This window comes from Acipenser ruthenus, chromosome 21 (assembly GCF_902713425.1).
Source record: "Acipenser ruthenus chromosome 21, fAciRut3.2 maternal haplotype, whole genome shotgun sequence".
NCBI lineage: Eukaryota > Metazoa > Chordata > Actinopteri > Acipenseriformes > Acipenseridae > Acipenser > Acipenser ruthenus.
This window is the reverse complement of record NC_081209.1, coordinates 28,380,859-28,406,374: the sequence shown is the minus strand read 5'-3', so window position 1 is coordinate 28,406,374 and position 25,516 is coordinate 28,380,859. Positions and strand designations below refer to the sequence as shown.

The following is a 25,516-nucleotide window of genomic DNA, read 5'->3' as shown; positions in this document are numbered from 1 at the left end:
TGGATAATCTCTCACAGGTGTATGTTAGTGGTTGAGGATTGTGTTGAAATTCGTGTTAGTGCGAGAATGTGTTCATTGGAAAAAGCTTCATAAGTTTATTGATGCCGCTTATGCTGGTTGATAAGGGTGAATGGGTTTCCTTCTTTAAGTTGTGTATTTAGAAGAAGAACACTATAGCATTAGCTTTCAGTCTTGTTTTCTATACTGTCAGTGTGTGTACGCACAGGCGGCATGCATGAGGCAGCAGTGGTTAGATGGGAAACAGAAGGGTTTTTAGTGTGGGGTCTGTGGTCTCACAGTGGAATTTAGAGACACATGTTTTATAAGAGTGAAATAGACTAGAGGCTTGTGTTAAGGGTGTCACAACCCATATACTACAGGAGGTACAATACTGTAGCTGTTGGAGTGAATCTGCAGAATTAGATCGTTTGAAAAAATGAGCTACTGTTTATAACTTGGGTTATTATGAGAAAATGAATTCCGTTTCTGCTAAATTAAATCAAACAGATCAAAAGGGAGGAATCTTCATTGAGTGTTTTTTTTTCATTCGTTCATTGCAAAAGGATTTAGGTGCCCAGCAACGAGATGGGAATGTTCTGCCATACCGTCTGAGGTTCAAGTGGCATCATATCCGACAGGCTGAAAGACATCCGTCTGTCTGCTATTGGCTCGCCATCGGCATTCCTCATGCGGTTATCGATACTGACCTGCTCAGGGACCCTGATTTGTTCCTTCACTTCAGTCAAGAGTGGACGGAAAGTTTTTTCTCATGTCCACTTTAAAATTTATGAGAAGTGCTGAATTATTTACAGCTCGGGGTTGAACCTCTCCAAGGCTTTAGATTTTTAATACCATATTTAAAGACTCTCAGACAAGAAGTCCAGCTGACCCTTACCCTCCAGAGCCAGTCTCCTAGTCCTTTGTCTTCCCTTCCATCAACCTTCATTTAATAGCTGCTTGGCAATGGTGTAATCAAGCCTGAACTCGCATGATACCAGGCAAGCGAAGTCACGTGACTCACAGCTCCCTCACAGCTGTCTGATTCAGTCAGCAGTCCTCTTGAGGCAATGAAAACAGGAACTTCTATTATGAATGCCTGCTTTAACTTAAGAAGGCTAAAAATGCTGACGAAGACGACAGCAACAACGCATCGACTACGACTGTGGTCACGAACATAGCCACTGACACACACAGACATGTAAAATAAAGCATTCTGACAAGATGGAGAAAGACACTTTGTGGAAATGCTATAATACCTATTATATGTGTTACTAGAAGTTCAATACACAAATAACATGTAGATTTTTATAATAATTCTTGTTAAAGCAAATCTGTGGCGTTCTGGTACCTTCAGCACTACATCACTGCTGATTGGATGATGAGGGTCAGGCCCTGCTCTGGACCCTGTTCTGGTTAAGCACAGTGTTTGCCTTCTACCCTGCGCAGTCTGCTCTAGTAAAGCATTCTCAGGGCAGGTTGAGTGAGCGCACAGGGCTCGAAACAGGAAAAGACATCATAGGTGATGAGGATCAGAGGTATTGTTTAAACATGTGTTTTGTGGATAGGGCCCGATATTTGGTTAAGATTCTGTACGGTTTGTAAAAACCCTGTGGTTAAACTATCAATGGCATTGAGATGCTTTATGAGACGGTGTGCTCCGGACCACCTGTTCACCTCGGCTGCAAATCTCTTCATCTCTCTTCTTTCTGAACCTTGAATATGAGCTCTGTAGTAGATTGTATTAAAGAAGAGCTGAATGCACTGTTTCCTGACAATAATCCTTTGCAAAGGATAAAAAGGTTCATCCTTCACTCGCGTGGCCGTCCGCAGCTCCGAGAATAGCTGTCTACTGGCTTGAAGACAATCATTGAGAGAGTACGGGTTTCACTCCCAGCCTTTGCAAAGCTCAGCTAATTTCACTGAGCTTGGAATCTTTTAGTCACATTAACTCCTCAAACTCACAGAGCCGCTGGAGCTATACGTGAGCCTGCAATAATTCAATGAGATATTCAAGTTTTCATTACTCGGTTTTCAGTCGTGAGAAATTGCTTTTCTTGTGACTTTAGTGGCAGGTATACAACATTGTTTTTCTTTCTTTTCAGATAATAATCTTTCAAACCTGTGTTCAAAGTCTTCTGTTTTGCCGCTTGTGTCTGAAGCTGCACAGGAAGATGCAGCGTTTATAAATTACGAAATACACTTAAGGGATTCCATTTTCATACCTGAACTGTCCATTAGGTGATTTAGTGCTTTTTACATTAATATTATGAAAACCTCTCCACTTTATTTTAATCTTAATTCACTCCCCTTTTCTGAGCCTTGATTACAATGTCAGAGTTCATTGTGATCAAGGCTTAGAAGCCTGCCATTTGGCTGCTTGGGCATCACTGGCTAAAGCCTTGAAGTACAGATATGCCCTCTTTGATTGATGTCTTTTTTTAGACAGGCTGTAAGGGTTAAGGCTTTACACTGCAGTATCTTAAAATGCTTATGTCGTTGGATTCTAAATGTAGCATGGATAGCAATATGGTTGATATTTGAATATATGTATGCACCATAAAGCCATTTACAGGGGGTGTGGGAGTTGAGTACTGATTTGGAAACCGGCCAGGGACGAGGGAGTTTCAGCCAGCCCTGACATCCTGGTCTGCAATGGTCGAGTTGAACAGCATTCTTCTTCCTTATATCATGAACACCAAATAAATAAAGAAATCTCTCTATGAAGCCCAGACTAAGAAACACAGTAGATTCTCAGACTAATACTGCACTTTATGGTTTCGACAGCATGAAATAAATCCTGTACTGATGGAATTTGGTAATATATGGTAATGAAGGTAATCTGCATATTTCAACAGTCTGGTCTCAGCTCTTCACTTAATTATAAAGGCTACAAAATTGTTGGTGTTTTACAAAGGCATCGCATACTGTAATTAGCAGCTTTCAGCTTTAAATGCTATGCTGTCAGAAAATTGTAGCTCCACTGCATCTATTTTTTTTTCCTGTGTGACTTCAGCAGCATGTCGATATTATCAGAGTGATTTTGTGACTGCAGTAGATTGAATTCCCCGGGGGGGTGGTATTCTGCTTGCCCCCCCCTCATCCCCGGGTCCTGAGTTTTAATCCCTTTGCAGAGGGTGGAGTGGAGTTGTGTCAGTGGACAACAAAGGAGAAATCCCTGTAATATCTGATTTTAGGAGCTGTAGATTGATAGCAGGCCACTATAAGCCCACCTTTTATTGTCAATTGTAAGATTGGACGCTATCAGATTCGTTTCTAAAAAATAAAAAAAAGCCTCCTGGATATCTGAATAGTTAATTAAAGTCAAGAATTGCGTATCCCCTAATGTGTCAATCTGATTAAATTAACCCACATTTAATCCAATGACCATAAATAGCCTACAATTTAAAAAGGCTTGAATGCTGTGGTTTTATAGATATGTGCACAGGTAACTCTTAATCCTCATTTACAGGTTGGTAAATGTGAGAGTGTTTTTCTTTTCTGAAAAAACAATTAGAATTAAATCGCTTTTTTTTTTTTTTTTTTTTTTTTTACACCACAATATAGCCTAAATACCATATATGGTAAAATAATAATATCAAAAGTCAAACCCAAGAAGCGTGTTTTATCCTTACTCTGCAGTGAAACCGTATGCGTTTCCTGATTCATTGTTGCATACTGAGTTGGGGTATTAGTTGTCTCACAGTGCCTGGTGTGAATCTGAAACGGTTGATGGAGAGTGAAAGGTGAATTGACTTCAGGTAGTCTTATTCCCTGTCTGGGTGTTCTGGAATGCTTATAACATCACCGGTGACTGCCCTGAAGTCACGTCGGTGGCAGGATTGGGGATTAGGAGCGTGACCAATGAAATTTCACCGTGCTGATTGAGAAGTGTGAGGTTCGGGGGCATATTGGTAAAACCAGTCTTGGGGGAGCCACACTGCCCTTGACCTTGAGCGTTTGGAAGAAAAAGCAATTACATTTTTTCCGCTTTCCAGAGCTGTTGTCCTTTACACTGCGCTTGCAATTTGTACATTTATAAATAACATTATTATAAATTAGGATAGTTTTATAAGTGTGTTTGAGCAATCAGGAATTGCCAGCGGATTCAAGGGCAGCTCTGAAGAAAGGTTAGCCCATGAACAACCAATTAAATTGAACAGTGTATGAACTCCCTGGAGTTAGCCCTTAGTTTCAACCCCGACACTCCCTGGGTCATCTCTGACACTGCGCTTCGGAGTCAAATCCTCAACTGTTTAGCACTGGAGCATGCAAAGTAGTTTCTCTACTTGGCTGAATGTATTTCTTAATTTACACTGTCTGCATGTTCATTTTATTACCTGTTTTACCTGTGCCTCTTCTGAGTAGTCAGGAGCCGGCATGACTGCTTGTTTTGATAAGCCCTTTCCTGACTGGACTTGGTTTGCCAATAGAGGAATAGAAAATTTCAGTGACCAATACAGAGTACATCAGGCAAGATATGGCACATGTTTTTTAGCATTGCATCCGCTCATTGTGTAGCTGAGCTCATGATTCTTACCTCTCCTCTGTTATTGAAATAAAGCTGATTTGCCCTGCAGTTTTGTAGGTCATTCCTTTTGACATACCCCTGTGTTTCAGCACAAAAGAAGAGCATGCTTTAATTATGAGATAAAAGGTACATCTGAAAAGTATTTAAAGGTTATTAGACTGTATAGCAGCCTTCATAAAACATTAGAAGTATTCTGAGACTATTCACCACGGATGTAGAAAGACTTGAGGCAATAACAAAAGAATATACATTTTCTTGTTTAATTATTAAGAGAAAGGAGGCGTTACAATAATATGAAATGGCTGGTTCCTTTGCCAGCGTGCCACTAGAGTGACTGGCATTTATGTGCAGTAGGTAACAGCCTCTTATCTCCCTTTGTCAAGATCTGGTTTCTTTGTTTATCGTGTCTGTGTGTTCAATCTGGCTGATATGACCTTCTCAGCACCATGTGTGACCTTTATAACCTCATCACATTGCTTAATAGAATTGATCCCGTATGGATTCAAATTGTATTTGACAAGTTTGGTTTTAGTGTACCGGAACAACAGTAAAAGGATCTGCTGTAGTTTTAACATCCTAAACATAGAATCCCGTGTCTTTGCAGGTAATCATGGGATGCGTTGACAAATCAGGACCCTAAACAGGCTTAAATATTCTGTAGCTCATACATATGTGGCTCTGGAGACATTGTTTGCACAGCTAGAGTATATGACTATATAAAATTATTTTGTGCTGTAGGTGAACATTTTTTCCTACATCTTCCTGTGCAGCTTCATGCAATGTTGTTTTTTTTATGCAGGCTGATAATGATATTCAGCCTGTTTTCCATTTGTTATGTTTTTAATTGAGGAGATGACAAAAAATATGCAGAGTAAATGGTAATGAGCAGTAATGTGTAATTCCATTGTATGGGCACTAATTGCCTTGAATAAAGAGGCTCTTCCAGTACTGATCCCCATGCAGCAGGCATTCTGTTTCAGCAGCCTTACAAAAGATAAAAGATCTTGCATTCTTTTTTTTTCCCCCCTCAAGAGCTACAGTATATTTTAATATATGCAGAAATGAATAATTCACAAACACTGCTTAATCCGGCTGCAATCTATAGTAGATGATGATAGTGATGATTATAATTATGAAAATGTGCAAGATTTTCACATATTCATCTTTTCATAACTCCAGTCAATCCTAAGTAAGGGGGAAATGTTACAGGTGCATGGAAGCCTTTACATTCCTGTTTTTTTCAGTTGTGTTTAAAGACAATGGACTGGAGTTAAGTCAAGCTTGTATTGTTGAAATTGCAGCTGAAGTCTGCATTAGTGCATCAGCATTAAACTGTCACTCTGCTTGTGTGTGACGGCTATTACCTCCTCATGTATAATCGATGGTAACAGCCCAGCACAAATAGGTTGTTGTTTTCCGTTTTTTGGTGGCTGAGAAACAAGAAAAAGTAGAATATGTGGTTTAACCTTGAGCCTGCCCGTGTGTAGACGAAGACTTGGAGAAACTGTCCTTCACTGTGTTGATTTCCTAATGTCTGGATGAGTTTGCAATGGAGTAATTGAACGTAGGCAAGCTTTGCATTCTGTTGAGAGTTTGAAAGAAAATGTAATTAATCAAGCTGAGAAATGATTGGCAGCATCTCTGAATAACTGTAACAGCCCGTCAATACCGCCGAGGACAGTTTGCAGTGATAAGCTAACGAACCTGAATGTTACTGTATTGATGCATACAGTAGTGTGTGTATATATATATGTGTGTGTGTGTGTGTGTGTGTGTATATATATATATATATATATATATATACAGTAGTGTGCAAATGTATTTATATACCTACCTGCATGAAAACCTCAGGGTGTGAGAATTTCAATTTGTAGTCGGTAATCAGTGATATAGAAACAATAGGCACTTGTGTGAAAATGTTAGACCACTTTCTTAAACAACTTCTAAAAAGTCTCATGCATTTTTCCATGTGTGGCTATGTGTTCCTTTTTTATCTTACTATTTTAAATGAATTGCATGTGTAGCCTATTTCAGTCATCAGTTAAATTAGACAATCGCTAATTTGCCTATTTTGACCATTTTTCAAGATTTTCAGTTCTAGTGGTTTGATTTCATATGCACAACCAATCAAACCAACAGAAGCAATGGGGTGTTGTAATACATGTGCACACTGCTGGATGTGTGTGCGTGTGCGTGTGTGTGTGTGTGCATGTCGTGTGTGTGTAAACAATTCCAACATGCGCTTTGTCATCAGACCTACAGTACTGCATCCTATTTAAATATTCCATTACACAATCTGATGTCACGAAGCTGGAGGTATAGTAATGCATTCCTATCCGTACACTATACAGTAGCTGTAAGTAAAGCCTCTTTTTTAAAAGCAGCTGATGAAATTGATTTATAAAGATATAATGGGCAGTAACCTCATTGGAGGTACAGCACTGTACCGCATGCGAGGGAGACATACAGAGCCTTATCACTGCAATGCACAGGAGCCAAATCTGGAAGTAAAAAGGCAGCTTGCCAATACAAATGGGCTTACCAACATTGACAGTAATCCAGAGAGTTCTAAATAATGACATTTTCTCAAACATGCCCAAAAGGCTGAAGAGCAGAAAATTGTATCTAAGCCCTGGTGGTACGGTAGGAGCTCCAGGGAGAAACAGGGCTCTAAAATATTCATGTGACTGCAGATTGACTGTTGGAAATGTGCTTTCCCAGGGGATGCATTTAGGAAATAATTAATTCAGTTACTGCACTCTTCCATTCGTTGTTAAGAGAATGAAAACCCATTTCTGTATAGTGCACACACTCAATACATAGAAATATCATTTTGTTATACTGTACTCTGGGCTGCGTAGTCAGACAAGATGGTGCCTGCTATCTTTGAGTAGTGATACTGTATTATATGGAAATCTTTTTTGGCAAAAAAAAAAAAAAGAAAATGCTTATTTTTAACCAAGGCATTTAAAAAAAAAGAAATATGCACACTGTTTATAGAAAGTTTACCCTGGGTGTGAGTTTGATTAATCAAACTACTGTATGTGTGTAAAGCCATGTGTAAAAATCCTTGATCACACATCACATGTCGTTCACAGCACTGAACTAGGAGCCTTGCTTGTCTCATCAGTGAGATTTCTCAGAACTAAAATCAGAGTGAAAAAACATCGTCTAAATACCAGGAACGTTTAAATATTAAAACACGACAAAGCCTGCCATTTTACAACACCTACAGTACTTTTAAAGCTGGCTCTTAAGAGCCTGACACACGCTGATGGGGTATTCATGCATTGGGTTTGATACCATGGTCGTCCCATCGGATTATATTCCATGATGTTCATGCACTGGAGTTTATTCTGCACCGGGATAGTCCTATTGATTTAGGTATAGAACTGGGCATGGCAATCCCATCAGATGTTAGTTTTATGATACCATGATGATAATACATCCCATGTTACTGTCCAATTTACCATAGGACAGAACCATGGGATTTTTTATAGTAATCCAATGGTAGTTTTTTGTAAGAGAAATCTTGGTTCTTACAAAGTCCTTTTCTTTTACTGATTTAAATGAAAGCATTGCACAGGTCCGCCATTGTTTAGATCAATTGAATAGATCCCTGTGTCTGTTTTAGTTTCTAATTAAGCACGTTACATTATATCTCAAATAAGGTGTTTAATGGCTTTTAGAACTGAAGTTTCATGTGTGAAAGTATCAGACCCCTCGGAGTAGGCACCAGCATAGTACCCAGTCACATAAGCCCCTTTGTACCTTAAAGGGCTAACATAATGTTAAGCCACATTCTTCCTGTAGGATTTCACGCTGGTCAGTTTCCCACATCTTTCACTTCAGCTTCTTGAAATGGGGCCATAAATATTGACAAGGTTCATATTTGTTCATAGCACAGTTAGTACGTTGCCAAACGCTTCAGCATGAGATGAAAGGAAGAGAGGCCTTTCTTTAAATGTAAGCTCAGGGAAGAAGGACTGCTGTTGTAGAAAACACCTGACTTCTGCTTGATTAACTGGGACCATAGCCAAAGCACACATAACCCTACAGTACTGTACATTCAAACTGGTCCAGATCTGCATTGATGTACTTCCAACTCTTGAGCAGCAGGTGGCACTGTTCCTCTCTGTCCTGATGAATGAAGTGACATGTTCTTGTTATCACCAGACTGGAGCTGAGAGTGAGGCCATGTTCACTCGTCCACTCTCTGGAAATCTACCTGACATGTTATCTTTCTGTACAGGAATTCCACACCATATTGAAGTGGAAATGAATCTTACTCATGGTTTTTCTTTCAAAGAGATGGATTTTAAAAAAAATGCAAATAATTTAAACTTCAATCTAGAATATTTAATGCAATAGATAAAGAAACCTTTGCACTGTGTTCACAGAATCAGAATATGATATGGTCGTAAGGTACAATCAGATGTGTGCACATGGCATTAAAGAAGCCGTTTGTAGCAATCATTCCAAGCCCTTCTGCCCCACCACTTTGTGACTCACACTTCAAATCACTTAAAGCTTTCTTTAATGACAGGCGCTACATCTAGGACGCTTGCTCTAAATGGAAAGGTGGAAATACAGTAAAATGGGGGGGGGGGGTGTTCATGCAGCCTGTTGCCAGCAGTCTGGACAGCAGCTTTGTATCAAAGCCAGAAAACATCTAGACATGTTGATTTGTAGAAGTGTTGGAAGTTACTGTTTCTCTATCGCTACCATCGACAGGGTGGTTTAACATCTTTTTATTAAAAAAAAATAACAAAATGTTAGCTCTGCTTGTGTTTCTTTATGTAAAGTGATGCTTTTAATAATGTATTCAGAGCATGATTTTTAGTAATATGAGTTGCTGCTTTTCTGATGTCCTGCATTTCCTGTGTCCTGTATGTACAGTACAATGATGTATGTGTCAGGGTAACTATAGAAACCTGCGTCTCCATTCCCCTTTCTGAAATCTGTGAAGGATCACGACCTGATATTCCTTCATTATTTGTGAGGAAACCATTTAGAAGTTCTGAGGAAGTAACGGCAGGTAATTATATTCTAACTCCAAGGAAATGAGTGTTGGTCCTTTTGTCACCTTGCTTTGTAATGTGTCAATTTAACAACAGACCTTTTTCTATATATATCGTATACAGCAGTGTGCAAATGCATTAGAACACCCCACTGCTGCTTCTGATGCTTTGATTTGTTATGCATATTACATTTAAATTAGTGATTGTCTAATGTAATTGATGACTACAGTAGGACACATGCAATTCATTTAAAATAGTGAGAGAAAAGGAACACATAGCCACAAATGGTGAAATGCATGAGACTTTTTAGAAGTTGTTTTAAGATGCCTAATTAAAGCACAAAGTGGTCTACCATTTTCACACATTTCCTGTTGTTTCTATATCACCGATTATTCCGCTCTCCCACCCTGAAGTTTTCATGCAGGTAGGTATATAAAGGATATAAATGACAAATCTGGAAGTGTTCTAATACATGTGCACAAGTTTATTTTTTTGGAAAAAATTAGTTGCTGGTCTTTTAATGATACATTTTATTGTGATTACAAATCAACACACTTGGAAAGAGTGCAGTGGTGATGTGGAGCAGGGTTTTATTATGATTTGTTTAGCTTATCAGCAGCGATAGTTCAAAATAGAAATGGGTGCACATGCCATCTGTTTGTTGCATGCATTTCTATTTGCCTAACCCCTTTAAGTGAATTCCAGCTGTGTACTGTATTTATTAGGAGCATGCCTGAGCCTCTGCCTTGGGAATTATTGTTGTTGGATTACTGGGGGTGTCAACAAATATAGTACTGCTTAGATTTATGGTTTCTAGTAAAGGTCAAGTAATGTGTATGGCAGCTGCTCTGTCTCTCTGCTGTACTGTTGCAGGAATCTCGGATCAGTTTGCAGAGTCCTGTCCCTGCTTGTATCATGTCCCTGCTAAACAAGACCAGAGATATTAACATATTAACCCCACCTTAAGTTTCCAAGCTATAGATTACCTGACCTCTGGATTGAGAATATGAAAAATTGATAGACAAAGTGTGTATATTGCAGTGTAGATCTGTTGGACTAGAGGATAGAGTTGCTGAAGAAAATGGCAGCTGCAAGTAGAAAACTACACAAATCATTCAGATATACGGGGTCATTTTGGGCCACGGTGTTGAATGTTTTTAATGAGCCACCTATTGTGGTTTAAACTGTTGTGACAAAGGGCTAGATTCTCAAAGCTATTGACTCAAAATCGTAATTTTTGTCTGGGAAAAGACTATTAATAAAACAATTTTAGATGAATTACGAGCCCCTAAATGAAATGTCTGAGTTGTCTATTTGTGGTTTGGTACAGTAACCTCATTGGGTTTTTTTTAGTTTTTACTATCTGAATAAATCGTGCTAATGATGGTTTAGAGTAAATGGCTTTGAGAATCTAGCCCACAATGTCTTTTTACATTAGCCTCGCTTTATTTGCTTTACCTATTTGTAACACCTCTGTTTTGCCCTTTTCTTGAACCCCAGTGTGCTGGAGGAGTGGCATCAAGTCTAATTTAGAGGTTCCTCTCCCGACCCTGTCTTAGAAACCTGTCTTTGTTTTTCAAGCAGCATACGCTGCTGTTTGTGTAATGCTGCTATTTGAACGTGCAGCAGCACCATGCTATCCTATGGTTTGGATCAGGCGGATTGTTCGTGCTCCCAGTTTAATATGGAAAGCTCTGGGCCAGACTCATGCTTTGTCTTGTTTGCATAGCTTTTCCCTGTAACCTTTTCCAGCTGCTCTAATCTGATGAGAGAGAAAGGTTACGCGAGAAAGGGGCTCAGAGGTGTCAATCCCAGCCCCTCCTCTATCCTAGATTGTGTGTAACCAGGGCAGTGGCATGAAATGGAGGCGCTTTCCGGAGACAATTCCATGAGGCAATTTCATGTCCCTATTAGGAAAATGCATTCAGGATACTTAGATTGATATGGTCTTGCCTAATGCTGCATGTTGAATATATGACATGTTTGTATAATTACAATACATTTGCTGCCGTTTGTCCTCATTTAGCTTGAATTACGGTAACGTACTGTAGTGCTGACATCAGTGCTTTCCAATTTGCATCTCTCTTCTGAAGCGGCCAGATTTCTTTTGCTGTATTATTTATTATGCAGAGCAGCAAGTCTCAAAGCGGGACTGAAAGATAAGTTACCAGCAGTATAATGAGCAGTGAAAGTGCCTACATTTACCTTTTGAATTCATTAGACATGCTTTGAATGACCAGGACTGAGCAGATAATCTGAGGTTAAAATATTCCTGTTAAACAATGATTGACTTTTAGAGTCTGTCACAAGAGCATTTCCTTTGAATCTAAATGTCATCATTTATTTTATTTTATTTTTTTTTTTTTTTGTTACTCGTCTAAAATTCATTTGTGTTTTTTCCACAAACAGAATGACTGATTCCCATTATATCTGATCACCTCTGCTATTTAAAATTCACCGCTGCTGCCATGGACACATAAGGAATACTTCTGGGATACAGTGAATCTGTTGAATTACCCTGGTGTTTGCCTGTACTGAGAGTGGTGGGAAAGTCTCTAGACCAGTTCATAGATATGTCTGGTGGGGAGGGTTAGAGTTTGTGTGTGACACTGAGTGAGTAGGAATTGGAGAAGGTGGTTCACAGCTTGAGACATAGGGGGCGCTGTTTGGTCACATTGAGCACCATTAGGCATGCTACAGCAGCGTCCCCTATAATGCAAGCTGCTGACCATATTATACTGCTGTTGCTGTTTGCCAAGCGTGCTTTTTAGATGTTTTGTTGAATTACTGTATAATGTGCATGTATGTATATAGCACTTGTCTTCGGTCCATGTGGGGACTGTTCTAGGAAGTGGTGGTTTGGAACACAATTCCAGGTCATGCTGAGCAGCACCGAGATGTAGCGAGCTGTTTTTACTGCTTTGCAGTTTGCCTGTTAGTGGCTGGATGTGTAATGGTGCGGGTGCAGCAGGAGGAGTAGAGTGAGCTCAGTGCAGCAGTCTTTAAACAGGCTATTAGCCCTGTCATTAGCTAATTGCAGCTCCATTCCCGTGTCCAGGGAAATGGAGCCATTCTGTGTGCAGTGTTCTACCTCTGTGGATTTTCTCTTTTACCCAGTGAGGCCCATCACAATCATGAGAGAGAGAGAGAGCTGGGGAGGCATTGTGTTGGTTTCTGACTGCGCTAACAGAAACCAGCTACACTCCTTTAGAAGGAAAATAACAGTAATTATTCAAAATAGTGCTTTCCTGCTGAACTCATATGAAGTGAAGAACAATCTGTGATCCATCTGTATTTCAAAAATGCAGTTCTTTTGAAGCAATTGAATTAATTGTAATACACTAGTGTTAAGTGTTAGCATAATTACCAGTAATGTACATATTGTAATATATATATATATATATATATATATATATATATATATATATATATATATATATATATATAAATAAAAAAAATATTCAAGAAGGTTCTTTTTCATTTCTGTGTAGTTCAGTAGGCCAGTGTAAAAAAGAATCTTGTTCAGACCCTCTACTGCGATGAATGTCTTCAAAGAAGTGCAATTTACATTCAGGGTTATGGGGTTCTTCGGACTAAGGCTGTCTGATAAGCAGCAGGGTAAATTCATGTCCTAGATACCACTATTCACAGCTGCAGACCACACGAGACCTCATGGACATACATCTTACTAACCTAGCAACAGGACTGGGGCCAGACAGCAATATTATTGGGCTGTGAATTTAATACCATCTTCTTTTTACACAGCTAGACAACGTTTTAGCTCACAGCGTGAATATTCTGTATTTCTAACTTACTTTGTCGTTGGGAATTGCATGCTTTGAAGCAATGGGGTTAATGAAGTTAGGTAAATAAATAATAATAATGCTTGTGTGTTCAGTAGTTCAGTAATTATCGTAGATATGTTGATAGGAGGCCCTTCATTGAATACAAGACTGTCACTTTAAGTTCCATTCCTGCTTTCCTGTGACCTTTCTCAAGATCCCTGCTATTGATTATCCAGTGATGTTATCAGTCAAATTGCTAATAGGCTATTAGAAAGTGGACAGGAATGAACCACTTGTGGTACTAGGGGGGGGGTCAAAAGTTTAAAAAGACATGAAAAAGTAGGACTTGTTCTGTTCTAGGTAACATAATCACATTAGGCTGCCCCTGTCTGCAGAAGCATTAGTTTATTCCCTCCCAGTTCCTTTCTTTTGAAGCCCCCAGATGATCTTCAATGTCAATTTCAGTGGCACTGCAATGGCGATGCAATGCTTTTGTACAGAGGTTGAATAGTAGTGCTGTATGGAAGGTAACAGTATTTTGGCATACCAATGGCACGATGAACCGAGATGCTGGTTATCCCTTGCAGTAACGTATAGGGTTCTGGTTATAATCATCATTCCAAATTGATGATGAAGGTCAGCTGAATGTCTTAGTGACATGCAGTTGATGAAACATACCAGTATTTGCGTAGATAATAATCCCCAAACACTTGCACATTCTTGTGATAACGAGACCTGTAAAATATATAACACATTAAAAAAAATATGACTATCTGCACAGATCTGACATTACTGATAGTGATACAAAAGAATAGCTGTTCTTCTTTCATGCTGATCTGCTTTCATCCGCGATATTAAGGAGTTGACTGCAGGGGTGCTGGAAGTAAAACAGCATCAAGTTTTCTCCATTCAGAGCATCACTTGGCATCTTGTCAGATTCAGTGTTCTCAGACACTGGATTGTCTGAATACTGCGTTACTTGTTTCCAATTTCAGTTGCAGTTTACAAGAAGCTGGCCGTTTTTCTGAAGACTAGGGGATCACAAATTTTACCAAGAAGTCTTTTTGCAGAGAAGGCACACCTGTCCTGGGGAACACAAGCAGGCGGATGGATGGAGCAGAGAATTGTTTACGTAGACAGACTTGTCATTCTGAATATGAACTGAATTATAAACAAGTTAAAAGCCATCATTTTCTGATATTATGGTGGTGTTTTATTTTTAGAAGTAATGGCGCACATTTCTCAGTGGAGTAAAGTGTTTGATGAATGTGAATCTGTTTCAGTGCATTTAAAAGGTACATTAGGAATTCAGTTTTGTTCTCCTGTAGGCACGTGTGATGGTGTGCCATGCTCTCAGACTGGGGAGCAGACAGCAGCCACCCATGTGTACAATAACATCCCTCCCTCTTATTACATTTGAATTACAAATTCATCAAAGAAAGTACAAGAGGATAAGTGCCTAGGTGGCCTTTAAATACATGTTGATTGGCAACCTAAATTAATGTATTGGTATGTGGCATAAATATACAATGATCGTCTCCATGACAACTAGGTCGCTGGGTAATGAAGGCGCTCATTATTATACATTTTAGGGACCGAGTGTGCCTTGGTATGCAAATTCTGTACGTTCCTTTCCACCTGGAAGGAGGGTAATGTTTTGCTGATTGCTGTAGATGTAATCTAACAAAATATCAAATTCAAAGGTTAGGAGTTCAAAAATGCCAGGGTTGTGAATAAGTGAAGAGAATGTAGGGACCTATTAAAGGGAGGGCTCCTTTTGAAGTGGGAAATTAGACCCTAAAATGTGTACAAAGGAATTTCAATGGAAGCATTTCAATTTTGTCAATACTGCAAACAACATATCCACCCTTTCTATTCTGAGGATAGACCAGGGGTGTGAATAGCTTGGTTACTGAGAGATAACCATGTCAAACATTGTATAAAAGATCCACTGGATTATTTTTTTAATTCATTTTCAGTATTTCTTTGTATGCTGAACGCATGCTAAATTAAATGTTACAGAACCGTGCCGCTTGCATGGTGTTTATCTGTGTACCGTAGCAATCTGGATTTTACTTTGCTATTAGACTGAGAGGCTGTTAAATCAAGTCTCATATAAAACTTCCTTTTAGTGACCGGAGCAGTGCACTCGCTAGCCACTGCACCAGCCCATTGGATTGTATTACATGTTATGCCCGAGTACACTAGATGGGTTTAATTACCACCATGCTGATTTTATTCATGTTGGGTTTTTAAACTCTTACTGTATTGCCGGTTTTTGATATTTTCTTTTTCAGATTTGATTACCACTTGTCGTATCTAAAGCTTGTCTTTCCAGCCACCACACTAAAAGTTTGTTTCCATTGCTTGTTCGTTTCCTGGATTACATGTAATTGGATAGACAGCATGTGTGTGAAAGAGAAAATAAAACAATCAACTGCAAAGCATTGTTTTGTAACTGCCAGTTTGAATATAGGCTTAATTTAATGTCTGTGCACATTAATCATTTGACAAAATAAGCTATTTTACCCTAGACCAATGGGAATGATTAGTCCAATCAATAAGAAAAGCAATTTCCCTGACTTGCAGTAATACAAATATATTAGTGACATTTCCCATGTATCTAAGCAGACGTTCTCTACACAATATCATGTGTAGCTTCAGTCCTGCAATTAGGTGACACTGATTTCTTTGGCACGTGCTGCACAACGGTCGATCTGAAAAGTGAATCTATTGAAACATGCACACTGTAAGATAGACATTGTAATGGATCCCAGTGCATGGGTGCACAGTCTGAGTGATGTGGCGCTATTGCTCCACTGACTAAATGCAATCACAAACCATTGTTTTCAGAAGTGGCTGCTTTATTCTGATTACAATCTTCCTCATTGGGGCCTTTACTGGTTGCTTTGATTTGTTTTTCTAAGGTCTATTTCATCAGGTACGTGATATTTGTATGAGAAGAGGGATTGGAAGCACACTTTGTACAGTAGTATGTTTTCTCAAAAGCATTTCTTTGTAGATTTGCCTGTATTCGCTCTTTTTCTCACAATCACTTTGTGTAATTAAACAACTGTAAGGCAAAGGCACACAGCCAGTCGTGTGAGCACCAGAGAGTAATGCTTGTCTGTACACAACACTGTTAATCTTTGGGCATGCACTATACACTGAGTCATTACCTACCATTTTGTGGACCTCTGAGTTTGTTTGATATAAAACCTATACTTAATGGGCAAATTGTGCATGTCATCACCATAGCCAATGATAATCCCTTTTCAATAATGAAACATCTCCTTTGGGCTTTTGTTTAGCAATAGAAACGAGGAAGGCTGCCCAGAGAGCTGCAGGGGCATTGTAATGATTTGCCAGTAAGAATCTGGGAAGAAGCAGCCTGCGATTCTTAAGTATCTATGATTACACAAGCTGAAAAAACAAGAGGGTTGCAAGATAGGGGAAAAAGTGCATAGTTAACCAGGGGATTGAGGCAAGATAAATACAATCCGAATGTTCCATGAAGCACAAATAGTTCATGCAGCATTTAAAACAATATAGATGAACTGTACAGAACCCAACATTCACCCACTTCCCAAAGCATATTATTACTATTATTATTATTATTACTGAATGTTGACCAGGTGCTAATGAAATTGAACCAGATGCTAGTATTCATAATTTTGAACAGCTAAAACAGCTACAACGGCATTACTGCCAAGTCGGATGTCAGCAAATGGCTCCCAAACATAGCAATTTGTTACCGTGCTTCTGTAGGATTTGTGCTAACTGCAGGCTGACAAGATGGTTTCCATTTGCAGATCTGTGAGTAGTGGTTTAACAGTCACCTGGCCTGTGCGTCAGGGCTGTGAAATCTGGAAGCAGTAAAACCTTAGAACAAGAAGGCATGAAAGTGGGTCTGGTTGACATCTGACCTCTTCTCTACAGTTCCTTTGAGCTGTTAAAAAGCATGCGTAGCAAAAGTCAAAAGACAGCTGGGGTCTTTTCTGCATTTGGAACATGTGGACCGAGGGAAGGCAGGGGGCCCAGTCTCAGCTCTACCTCAATTGCTTTTGGGTCAAGAAAACTTTTTTATTCCTGTAGCAGTGGTCTACTCCTGGATCAGTTTTCACTGCTTTTATGGAGTGACTTGCCCTTTCACCGTCAGCCTTGGCCCTTTCTTCAAAGTTCCATATTTTCAGATTTACGGTACGATCTTCAAAGTTAATGTGGAAAACAGTACTTGGTGCTACATTTTTTTTTTCTTTTTAGAAAAAACATGAGGAGAGGTGTTTTGCAATGGGCACTGGATATTATCTCAGTAACTGGCCCTCTTCCGTTTTTTAGTTAACATCAGTCTTTCTGTTTTTCTCAGTTTACACTAAATATTTTAGCAGCCGCGGTTCAGTGAAGCTGTGACGCATTGCTTTTCAAGCCCCTGCATCAGAATGCCATCAGTGTCACGTTGAGTGATGACAGACTTGACGCTTGCCTATTACTGGGTCGTTCGCTAAAAGGCTTTCCTTCAGCAGTCCTTCTAGACTTGCAGTGAGCTGTCCTGCAGAGCCTTGTCAGTTCACTGTAGTACGCATGTCACACTACTTGTTCACAATCCTGCTCTGTACTACAGCTGTGCCAGGGGAGATTTCTTTATTTATTAAAACTCTTGTGATATGCTAATCCAGGGGTGTCCGATCACAGTCCTGGAGGGCCACTCCACTCCAGGTTGAACAGGTAAGAGGAGATAATGAACTACTTCGGGACCTGGTTGGAGGTTTAGATTGGTTTTTACAATATAGAACACGGGTGGAACAAAGAACAGGAGTGGAAGGGCCAACTTTGGCTACCCCAGTGCTAATCAGTATCATGCCGTACAGTACAATATGATTCAAACGCGTCTCGTATTTTAAATGATTTCTACGCTGTCTATATAAAACAACACTTGAGACCCAACCTTCTGCAGATTTACAGATTACCGATTTGAGACTGAAGCTGTTCAAAAATAAAGGCCTTGCTAGAAAATGATTAGTAAGCATCTTGTTGGTGTCCATTAATGGAATGCCTATTGAAGCATGTACAGCACAGTTTGTCTTGAGCCCAAGGGGTCCTTCCTTCACTCTGTGAATACTACTGCTCAATGGAGCAGAACAGGTGATTGCTCAATACTTTGACAGTCATCGCATTTAAATGCATTTCATACTTTATTAAGCCTAAGGGATTGTGCATTTTCATGACAATAAACAACACTATCAATTATTTAATAACATCACTGTATAGTGGGACCATGTAAAAATACAAGACGTCTGCATACTCCAGGCTAAGCTTGTCCGGTGATGGATCCGGGCAGCTCTAAATACACCCTTGTTGTTTGCTCATTGCTCACATAACAAATAAAACATATTTGAGTTACAGCAGTTGAATTGCAGTCATTTATGCAGCAGAGCGCTCATTGTTTCCTTAGAAGCGACGAAATGTTAGTTTACAAATTGAGTGAAATGCCTGCTGTTAATCTCCTCTTGAGGTTGTGAACCCAGCAATATTACATTGATTTAATAAATCAACAGCGGTATATATATATATATATAGATAGATAGATAGATTGGGACTTCTGCAGCTGGATGAGTAAATTTTAAGTTTTACCTCGGATCTCTCATTATGTGCTTGTACCCAAGAAATAAATCAACATGCTGTACAAACGTGCGCTCCTCTGAGTGTCCCAATAGTTAATCAATAGAGCTGGATAATAGTGTGTATTTTTTGTAAACACATTGGCAACACATTTCTTTTGCTCTATTGCTTCTAAACGTTTCAGCAAACGCCACAGAGAAGTCCTTGTGCTCTTTCCAAGCGTCACCCCCTGGGCCTCACTTAATTCCCTGGCAGTGTTTAAGCCTGCAATCCTTTTATCTGCCTATCCACTTTACTATCACAGCCACATTGCACCTAGAAAACCAGGGCATTGGAAATGACACAAGTTATGTTCCAGCTGGCAAACAAAAGTCTTGTTCAAAAGCTGCAGTGTTTTCATTGTCATTAAATCTCTTACAGCCTCCCCCCCTCCACCCCACAGCTATGTGTTGACTCTGGCTCCCAGTTCTCATTCTCGCCAGGGATTCAGCAGTAACTGAATGCATTCTGCATGTAAAGCCATGGACACCAGCGGTTACTATCGACGTGGAGGGATCCAGGAATCTGTCTTCTTTTTATAACGTCGTCTTCAGATATATGGACTTCAATTCACCGCAAACGGGGCTCCAACAGAACCCATTGGTGGAGAGACTACGATCTATTCAGTGCTGGCTGGTACCTTAGTATTGCTTTGTCAGTCTGAATTAGTAGGTTTACTTACTGTAACTGAGTTAATTGAAAGGTGGTGTGAGGTTCTAGAATCAGAATCCTGACTACAAGTTTGGAACCAAGCAACAACAATCTACAAAGTCAACGTCACCTAACCCGCACACACACACAGCTTGTGTACATATTTAATACAGATTAATGACTGCAGGTCTTTTTTTTTTTTTTTTACAGTGGTTTTAAATCAAACACATGTGTGCAGGATCAGAAGTAGAACATTGTGAGGGTACCGTTAATGGGCTCCCTTTCTTCCATACTTCAGCAGTAAATACAAGACACACAGGCAGGTTTGCAGAACTAGATCTAGCTTTATTCTTCTTATCAATGGTCTCACAATGAACTCTAAACAATACAAACTACAAAATCATCTAGTTTTTTATTTTATTTTATAACTGACCAACAATCATATCATCAGCGGGACTTCAACAGGATGGAGAATACAACTTAGTAGAAAAAAAAAAAAAAAAAAGTGCTTCCTGACACAGACTTCAAGAACTCCTCTTTACCTGAAATGTAGGTGTAAGGGCTGAGCCTGGGACAAGGACAGGCAATGTGAGATCTTCCACAGCTACAGCTAGCAGAGGAATTCTGACCTGAATAAAGCTTGTGCTTTTATTGTACCTCTTTTAAACTTCTCATCGCCTGTACTGACCTATCGTGCATGTGGGATGTTTTCTTGCGGCAAGAACGTGTTTTGATTAACAGGTAACTGAACAGGTGCTACTGCTTTTTGGTTTGGAGTTTGAGCCGGTTCCACATTGTGTAGTGTTTGAAATACCCCTGCGCTGTGGAGGGGAATCCATACCGGAATGTTGCATTCTGCAGATTTTCTTTTTCCCTGCAGTGTAGTTCTTGCGGATGCGGGCCGGTCACAGCTAAACAGCCGTGGCAGCTGCAGATCCCTTTACAAAGACTTGGCCATAGAGTGTGGGCTAAGGCTAAAGTCCCTGTCTGAAGCTCATCACCCCGAAATGTGTGTCCCATTTGCCGAACTGGAGTACATACAAAATATTAACATTTTAAATAAGATTCCAGCATTGCATCTGCTATTTCATCATGTGACATCACCAGTGAATATATTTCAGAGCAAAATATGATGCCTATTGGTCTTGGACAACTGATATACTCCAGTGTCACAGCTTGAGCAGAGTTTGGTCTTACATGGGTTAATTCACCGCTCTCCTTTTTGTTATGTTTACAGTATGTACAGTATAAAAGGGAACATATGTGAGATACACTTCATGTTATAGCTACTACATGGTAACACTTCTACATATACAGTAAGAGTGGTTTTGTAACAAACACATTTACAAAATGACAAGAGCAGTACTGAGTAAACTGCAGGGCTTCAAACTTCACACCAGCAAGTCTTCAAGCAGGAGGGGGTATGGGGCTTAGACAACGTGCAGCAGGAAGTTAGCATGAAAGAAAATGCTCTGCAAACTTCTGACAGCGTTGCGGCTTTGAGTGATTGCCCTGAGCATATAGAAAACAGAAAGGGAACACAAACTATTTAAATACACTGACAATATTTCAGCCGTACATAAAGAAAAGCTAGCGGGGAGGGAAAAGGGGGAACTGTTCTTTGTGACGAGCTGCTAGAAACAGCAGGGGGATTCTAATTCTCTAACAACTAAATTGTTGTACACCAAAGTGTTTGATACTACATATTCATAAGAATTTGTGGTCTTTTCAGCAAAGGCTAGAAAAAAAGGATCTTGATCCTTTTCAAAGCTTTTAAAAGCTGAACCAGCAACACTTTGGCACAGCAAACTGTTTGTTGATTCAAGGTTTGATCTTCTTACTACAATCTTTTAAATACCCTGCTGTTGCCATAGTAATATTTGGAGCTTAACTGCGTGTTAATTCTGTGTCTATTCCACTGGGCAATTCCGAAAATGGGGTAAACTCAGGACAAGAGAAATTAACCGCTATTGAAAAACGAAAACGCAGTTGAAATTTGGACATAAATGCACTTGTTGAGGTCTGAACAGCATCAGTTTTAATAGAGCCACCCTTCATACCAGTAACCTGCATTGATGCAGGCTGCTTGTGTATTATTGTATTTAGTTAAGAAGGCAATGGGAAAATACAAACTGGATAATGAATGGGTTGAAGTGGAGCTGCATTTATAACTTTTCTTTAATACATACATTGCTGCTTATTTGGCTGGTGGAAGCTTACAGAGAAGCCTTACAAAATAAATACCTGGACTCGAACAGTAGAAAAATACCCTGTAACTACTATCACACTACTAGCTACTCAAACAATACCATGAGGACACATTCCCTGAGGTCCCAGACAGAGTCTCGGGATGTTAATCTGTCCAGAATAACAGGCTGCTGTTAATGCTGTGATTAATGGGATTAGATCATTTCAGATTTATCCTCCTCCTGTTAATTAATCTGTCTGGTGAATAAAATGTGGGCAGCTCTTGTATTCCTTCTGGAATGGGATCCCAATCTTTGCAGTCAACAAGGGCAGTCTAGCTCTCTGGACAGATTTATTCCGTTCAAGGGCAAAAACTTGCAAGTATTACACACTCCTAGATATCACATTGGCAGCAGTGCTGTCAAGCAATCAATCTTTTTTTTTTTTTTAGACCATTTAAATTCCGTGATGTTGGTCATTGTTTTTTTTTTTATATATAAAAACACGTGTGAAAACACTGTGGATGACAAAGCAAATTTCAATTGAAACATACTTTTAAAAGAAAATATTTTCTGAGCAATATTCATACCATTTAAATACTTCTTTCTTTATTCAGAAGAAGGCTGGAGTATCCCTGGAATGTTGAGCATATTCAAATCCGGAGAGTGGATTTATCAGTGCTCCCCCCCCCCCCCGTTTTGCAGTTCACAGACTTAACTATACCATGCCTTTGTGTACAAGTTTTGCACAAAACGTGACTACTGTGAGTAGGTGCTAACTCTATACTATGCATAATTACTGTATAGCTAACACCCAACCACAGGGTCCTGATAATCAGTACACTACAGTGTGCAGCGTGTCACATTGCACTCTGGGAAATGTAGTTCCACCATACTGTGGGGTTTATTATATGCCGCAACAGGAACTACTTTTCCCAGCTTCTACAGCTATACCATTAGATGTCACTGCGATTTTTAAACACTCCTGAGTACAGAACTGTACAAACCACATGAAAAATTGTGATGCAAAAAAACAGAATAAGAGAATCCATAAAATAATAATAAAAAAAGTCACTATTACATTCATTACCTGAAATGAGATTAAAAAAAATGTAATGGATTTTTTGTCCACATACTCCAGTGAACCTGCAGTGAATGCCCTTGCTGTAGACTGTTAATGTACAACCTGTATTTAACTGTCCTGGACTTGCTGATCGTACAGCCCACCATGACAGCGTGGCTGCTTGTATTGAGGTAGGGGACCAGACCCATGCATTGACTAAAGCTACAGTACACAACTACCAGCTCTAAGGCTTGAAAGACGAGCTCCACAGAAGACACTGCCACTCGAACCCCCAGGGAACAGGAGCTATTCGTTTCACACATGGATAAAACAAACACATTTCAAAAAGACTGAATTATACTGACTGGCCCAGAAAAAAGGGAACTGAAACGTAACTGTACTCTTTTTCAGGTAGAAATCGTCCACCACAGTGCCACAGTCTCTTTTCTTGAGAGCTGTCGTCGGTCACATGGCCAAAGATAGGACGAGGTTGAATTTATACAGTAGGGGAGAATGAGCTGAAAGCACAGCATCATCCAATAACGGCTTTGAAACAAGCTCCCATGGTGTTGGAGTTACCTCACTGGGTTACTTCAACGCATGCACTTAATATTATGTTCAGTTTAGTTGCGTCTCCTTTTTTCTGTAAAACCCGAGTACTTTTCTGTGGGGATGACAGGGTTGAAATCAGTACTGGAGTGCTGGATGACTGGACACCTGTCTGACGCCAATGTCATTTACATGACTGATAAATAACTGGATGCATTCCATTTAAATCCTTCAATTCAGCTGACCCCCAGTAAGCACCACCCAAGAAGGAAGTATAGTTAATAATAGGTCTTGTTACTGCTGAATATCAGCTTTCAAATCTGCTTTAAGTGGACACATTCACTGCTTTGCTTTAATATTTTAACAAATATTCTTTAATGTTGAACTGTAATTATGGCAGATTTTTTAATTTTTTTTTTTTTTTAAATATACTTCCCAAAAAAGTCCTTAGGAATACAGCTATATATTTTTAATTATAAATGATATAATTTGTATTCTTCAGAATTTGTGTTGCTGTTTTTTTTTTATCCTCAGGGTATTAGTAGCAGCGCTATGTATATCTAACCATCTTCACATAAAAAAATAAAAAATAAACAATACTAGAGGTTTTTTTTTTTGTCAGAACACACTACAGGAACGCAATTACTAAATATAAAACACTATTTAAAAAGCCTTCATGAGAACAATTTCATACAACACCTTGTCCTTTACAGTTTTCTGAGACTCCATCAAATCCACGAGTAGATCAAATAATGGAGGGAACAGAAGACCCCCCTGACAGAAACATATGAACTGTTTATAATACATAAAACATTAAAAAAAAACTTGAGGTAGAACATTGCCTTCAGTGTTAGGAAGTGCTTACGTTGGAAATATTTTGTAGCAGGTGTGTAACAGAATGACTTTTTTTTTTTTTTTTGAGGTATTACTAAACAAGTACAGACCAATTGATACTCGTTGAAAACAAAGGAAGACACAACAGCTGTGGCTTCCCAGAAGACATTCATTTCCGGCTGAGGTAGGTTCACATTGAGCATCCCAAGGGTTGTTAGCCAAGTCTATAATAGCCTGCATGTAGGGCAAACCGTTGACACAGCTGAGCAAAAAACAACTTTACAGTAAAAAAGAATCCTGAGAACTCTCTGGAGCAGGCCTCTTCTGGCCCCTCGCGTGGAATCATTGGTAGGGTTACTGGCAGGACTTTACAGTTCCTTTTCTAAAATCAAAAGGCCTACAAGTGTAGGTACTGGGCTGTCAATGTTAAACAATTCACTGAAATGTAGAAATCTAATCTGTCAAACAAGTCTGTCAAACAGGCTTTATTGAAGATGGCAATCTCGGTCTGTTGTCACTTGCAGCAGTGTCCTGTAACCGGCCTCTGGAGAGATGGCAATAGAGAAACGTCCATCTGTCCAATATCACTGCATCTTATCATTCATAAGAACAAAAGAAAATAAGAGAAAGAAGATAAAAGGCCCGAGTCTGATAAGAATGATAAAAACCTGACCTGACGGCATTTCAAGAGCAGATTGAGTATCAATCCTTAAAAAAAAAAAAAAATAAGCATGCAGTTGACCTGAGACGGAGTGAGACTGTTAATAAGAATCCTACAAGAGGCGTTCTAAGACTTGGCGTTCATCCTTGTTCCTCGGCTCAGTGGAGGTGGTTCTCGGAAGGGCCGGTGGCGCCCCCTACTGGAGCACTCTCACTCGGCGGCTGTCGTTCTTCCATGATGCTGACTTCGTCTAGCGGGAGGGTGGAGATTTGTGTCTCGTCGTGCAACGTACTAGGGATGTTGTCAGTCTGCCCAAACAAAAAACAGGTCACAGTTGCAATACATTTTCTTGTTGATCTGTGTTTAAAATCCCGAAGACCTACGGTAAATTGATTTCTTTGGGAATATGCCACATACATTAGGTTTCTTTAAATCAAACTGTAAATACCAGTATTTGTTTTCCCATCCTGGGTCATCTCAAAAGCTTAATACTATACTGTATCAGACCCACAGGTCACCAATACAGATTTATGAAACCAAAGTGCACTACAATAATTTTTTATTGTATTTGCTATAGGGG

General features: G+C 39.5%; 1 protein-coding gene across 2 annotated transcripts in view; it reads right to left on the bottom strand.

The window, feature by feature from the left end:
• Nucleotides 1-19,967: 19,967 nt before the first annotated feature.
• LOC117427845 (immunoglobulin superfamily DCC subclass member 3-like) overlaps nt 19,968-25,516 on the bottom strand; it is a 63,612-nt gene continuing 58,063 nt past the window's right edge. For both annotated transcript variants that reach the window (XM_058995435.1, XM_058995436.1), the window contains one exon: nt 19,968-25,244. In XM_058995435.1, coding sequence (XP_058851418.1) covers nt 25,095-25,244 — 150 coding nt within the window. In that variant the 3' untranslated portion in view covers nt 19,968-25,094. The remainder of the gene's footprint in view (nt 25,245-25,516) is intronic.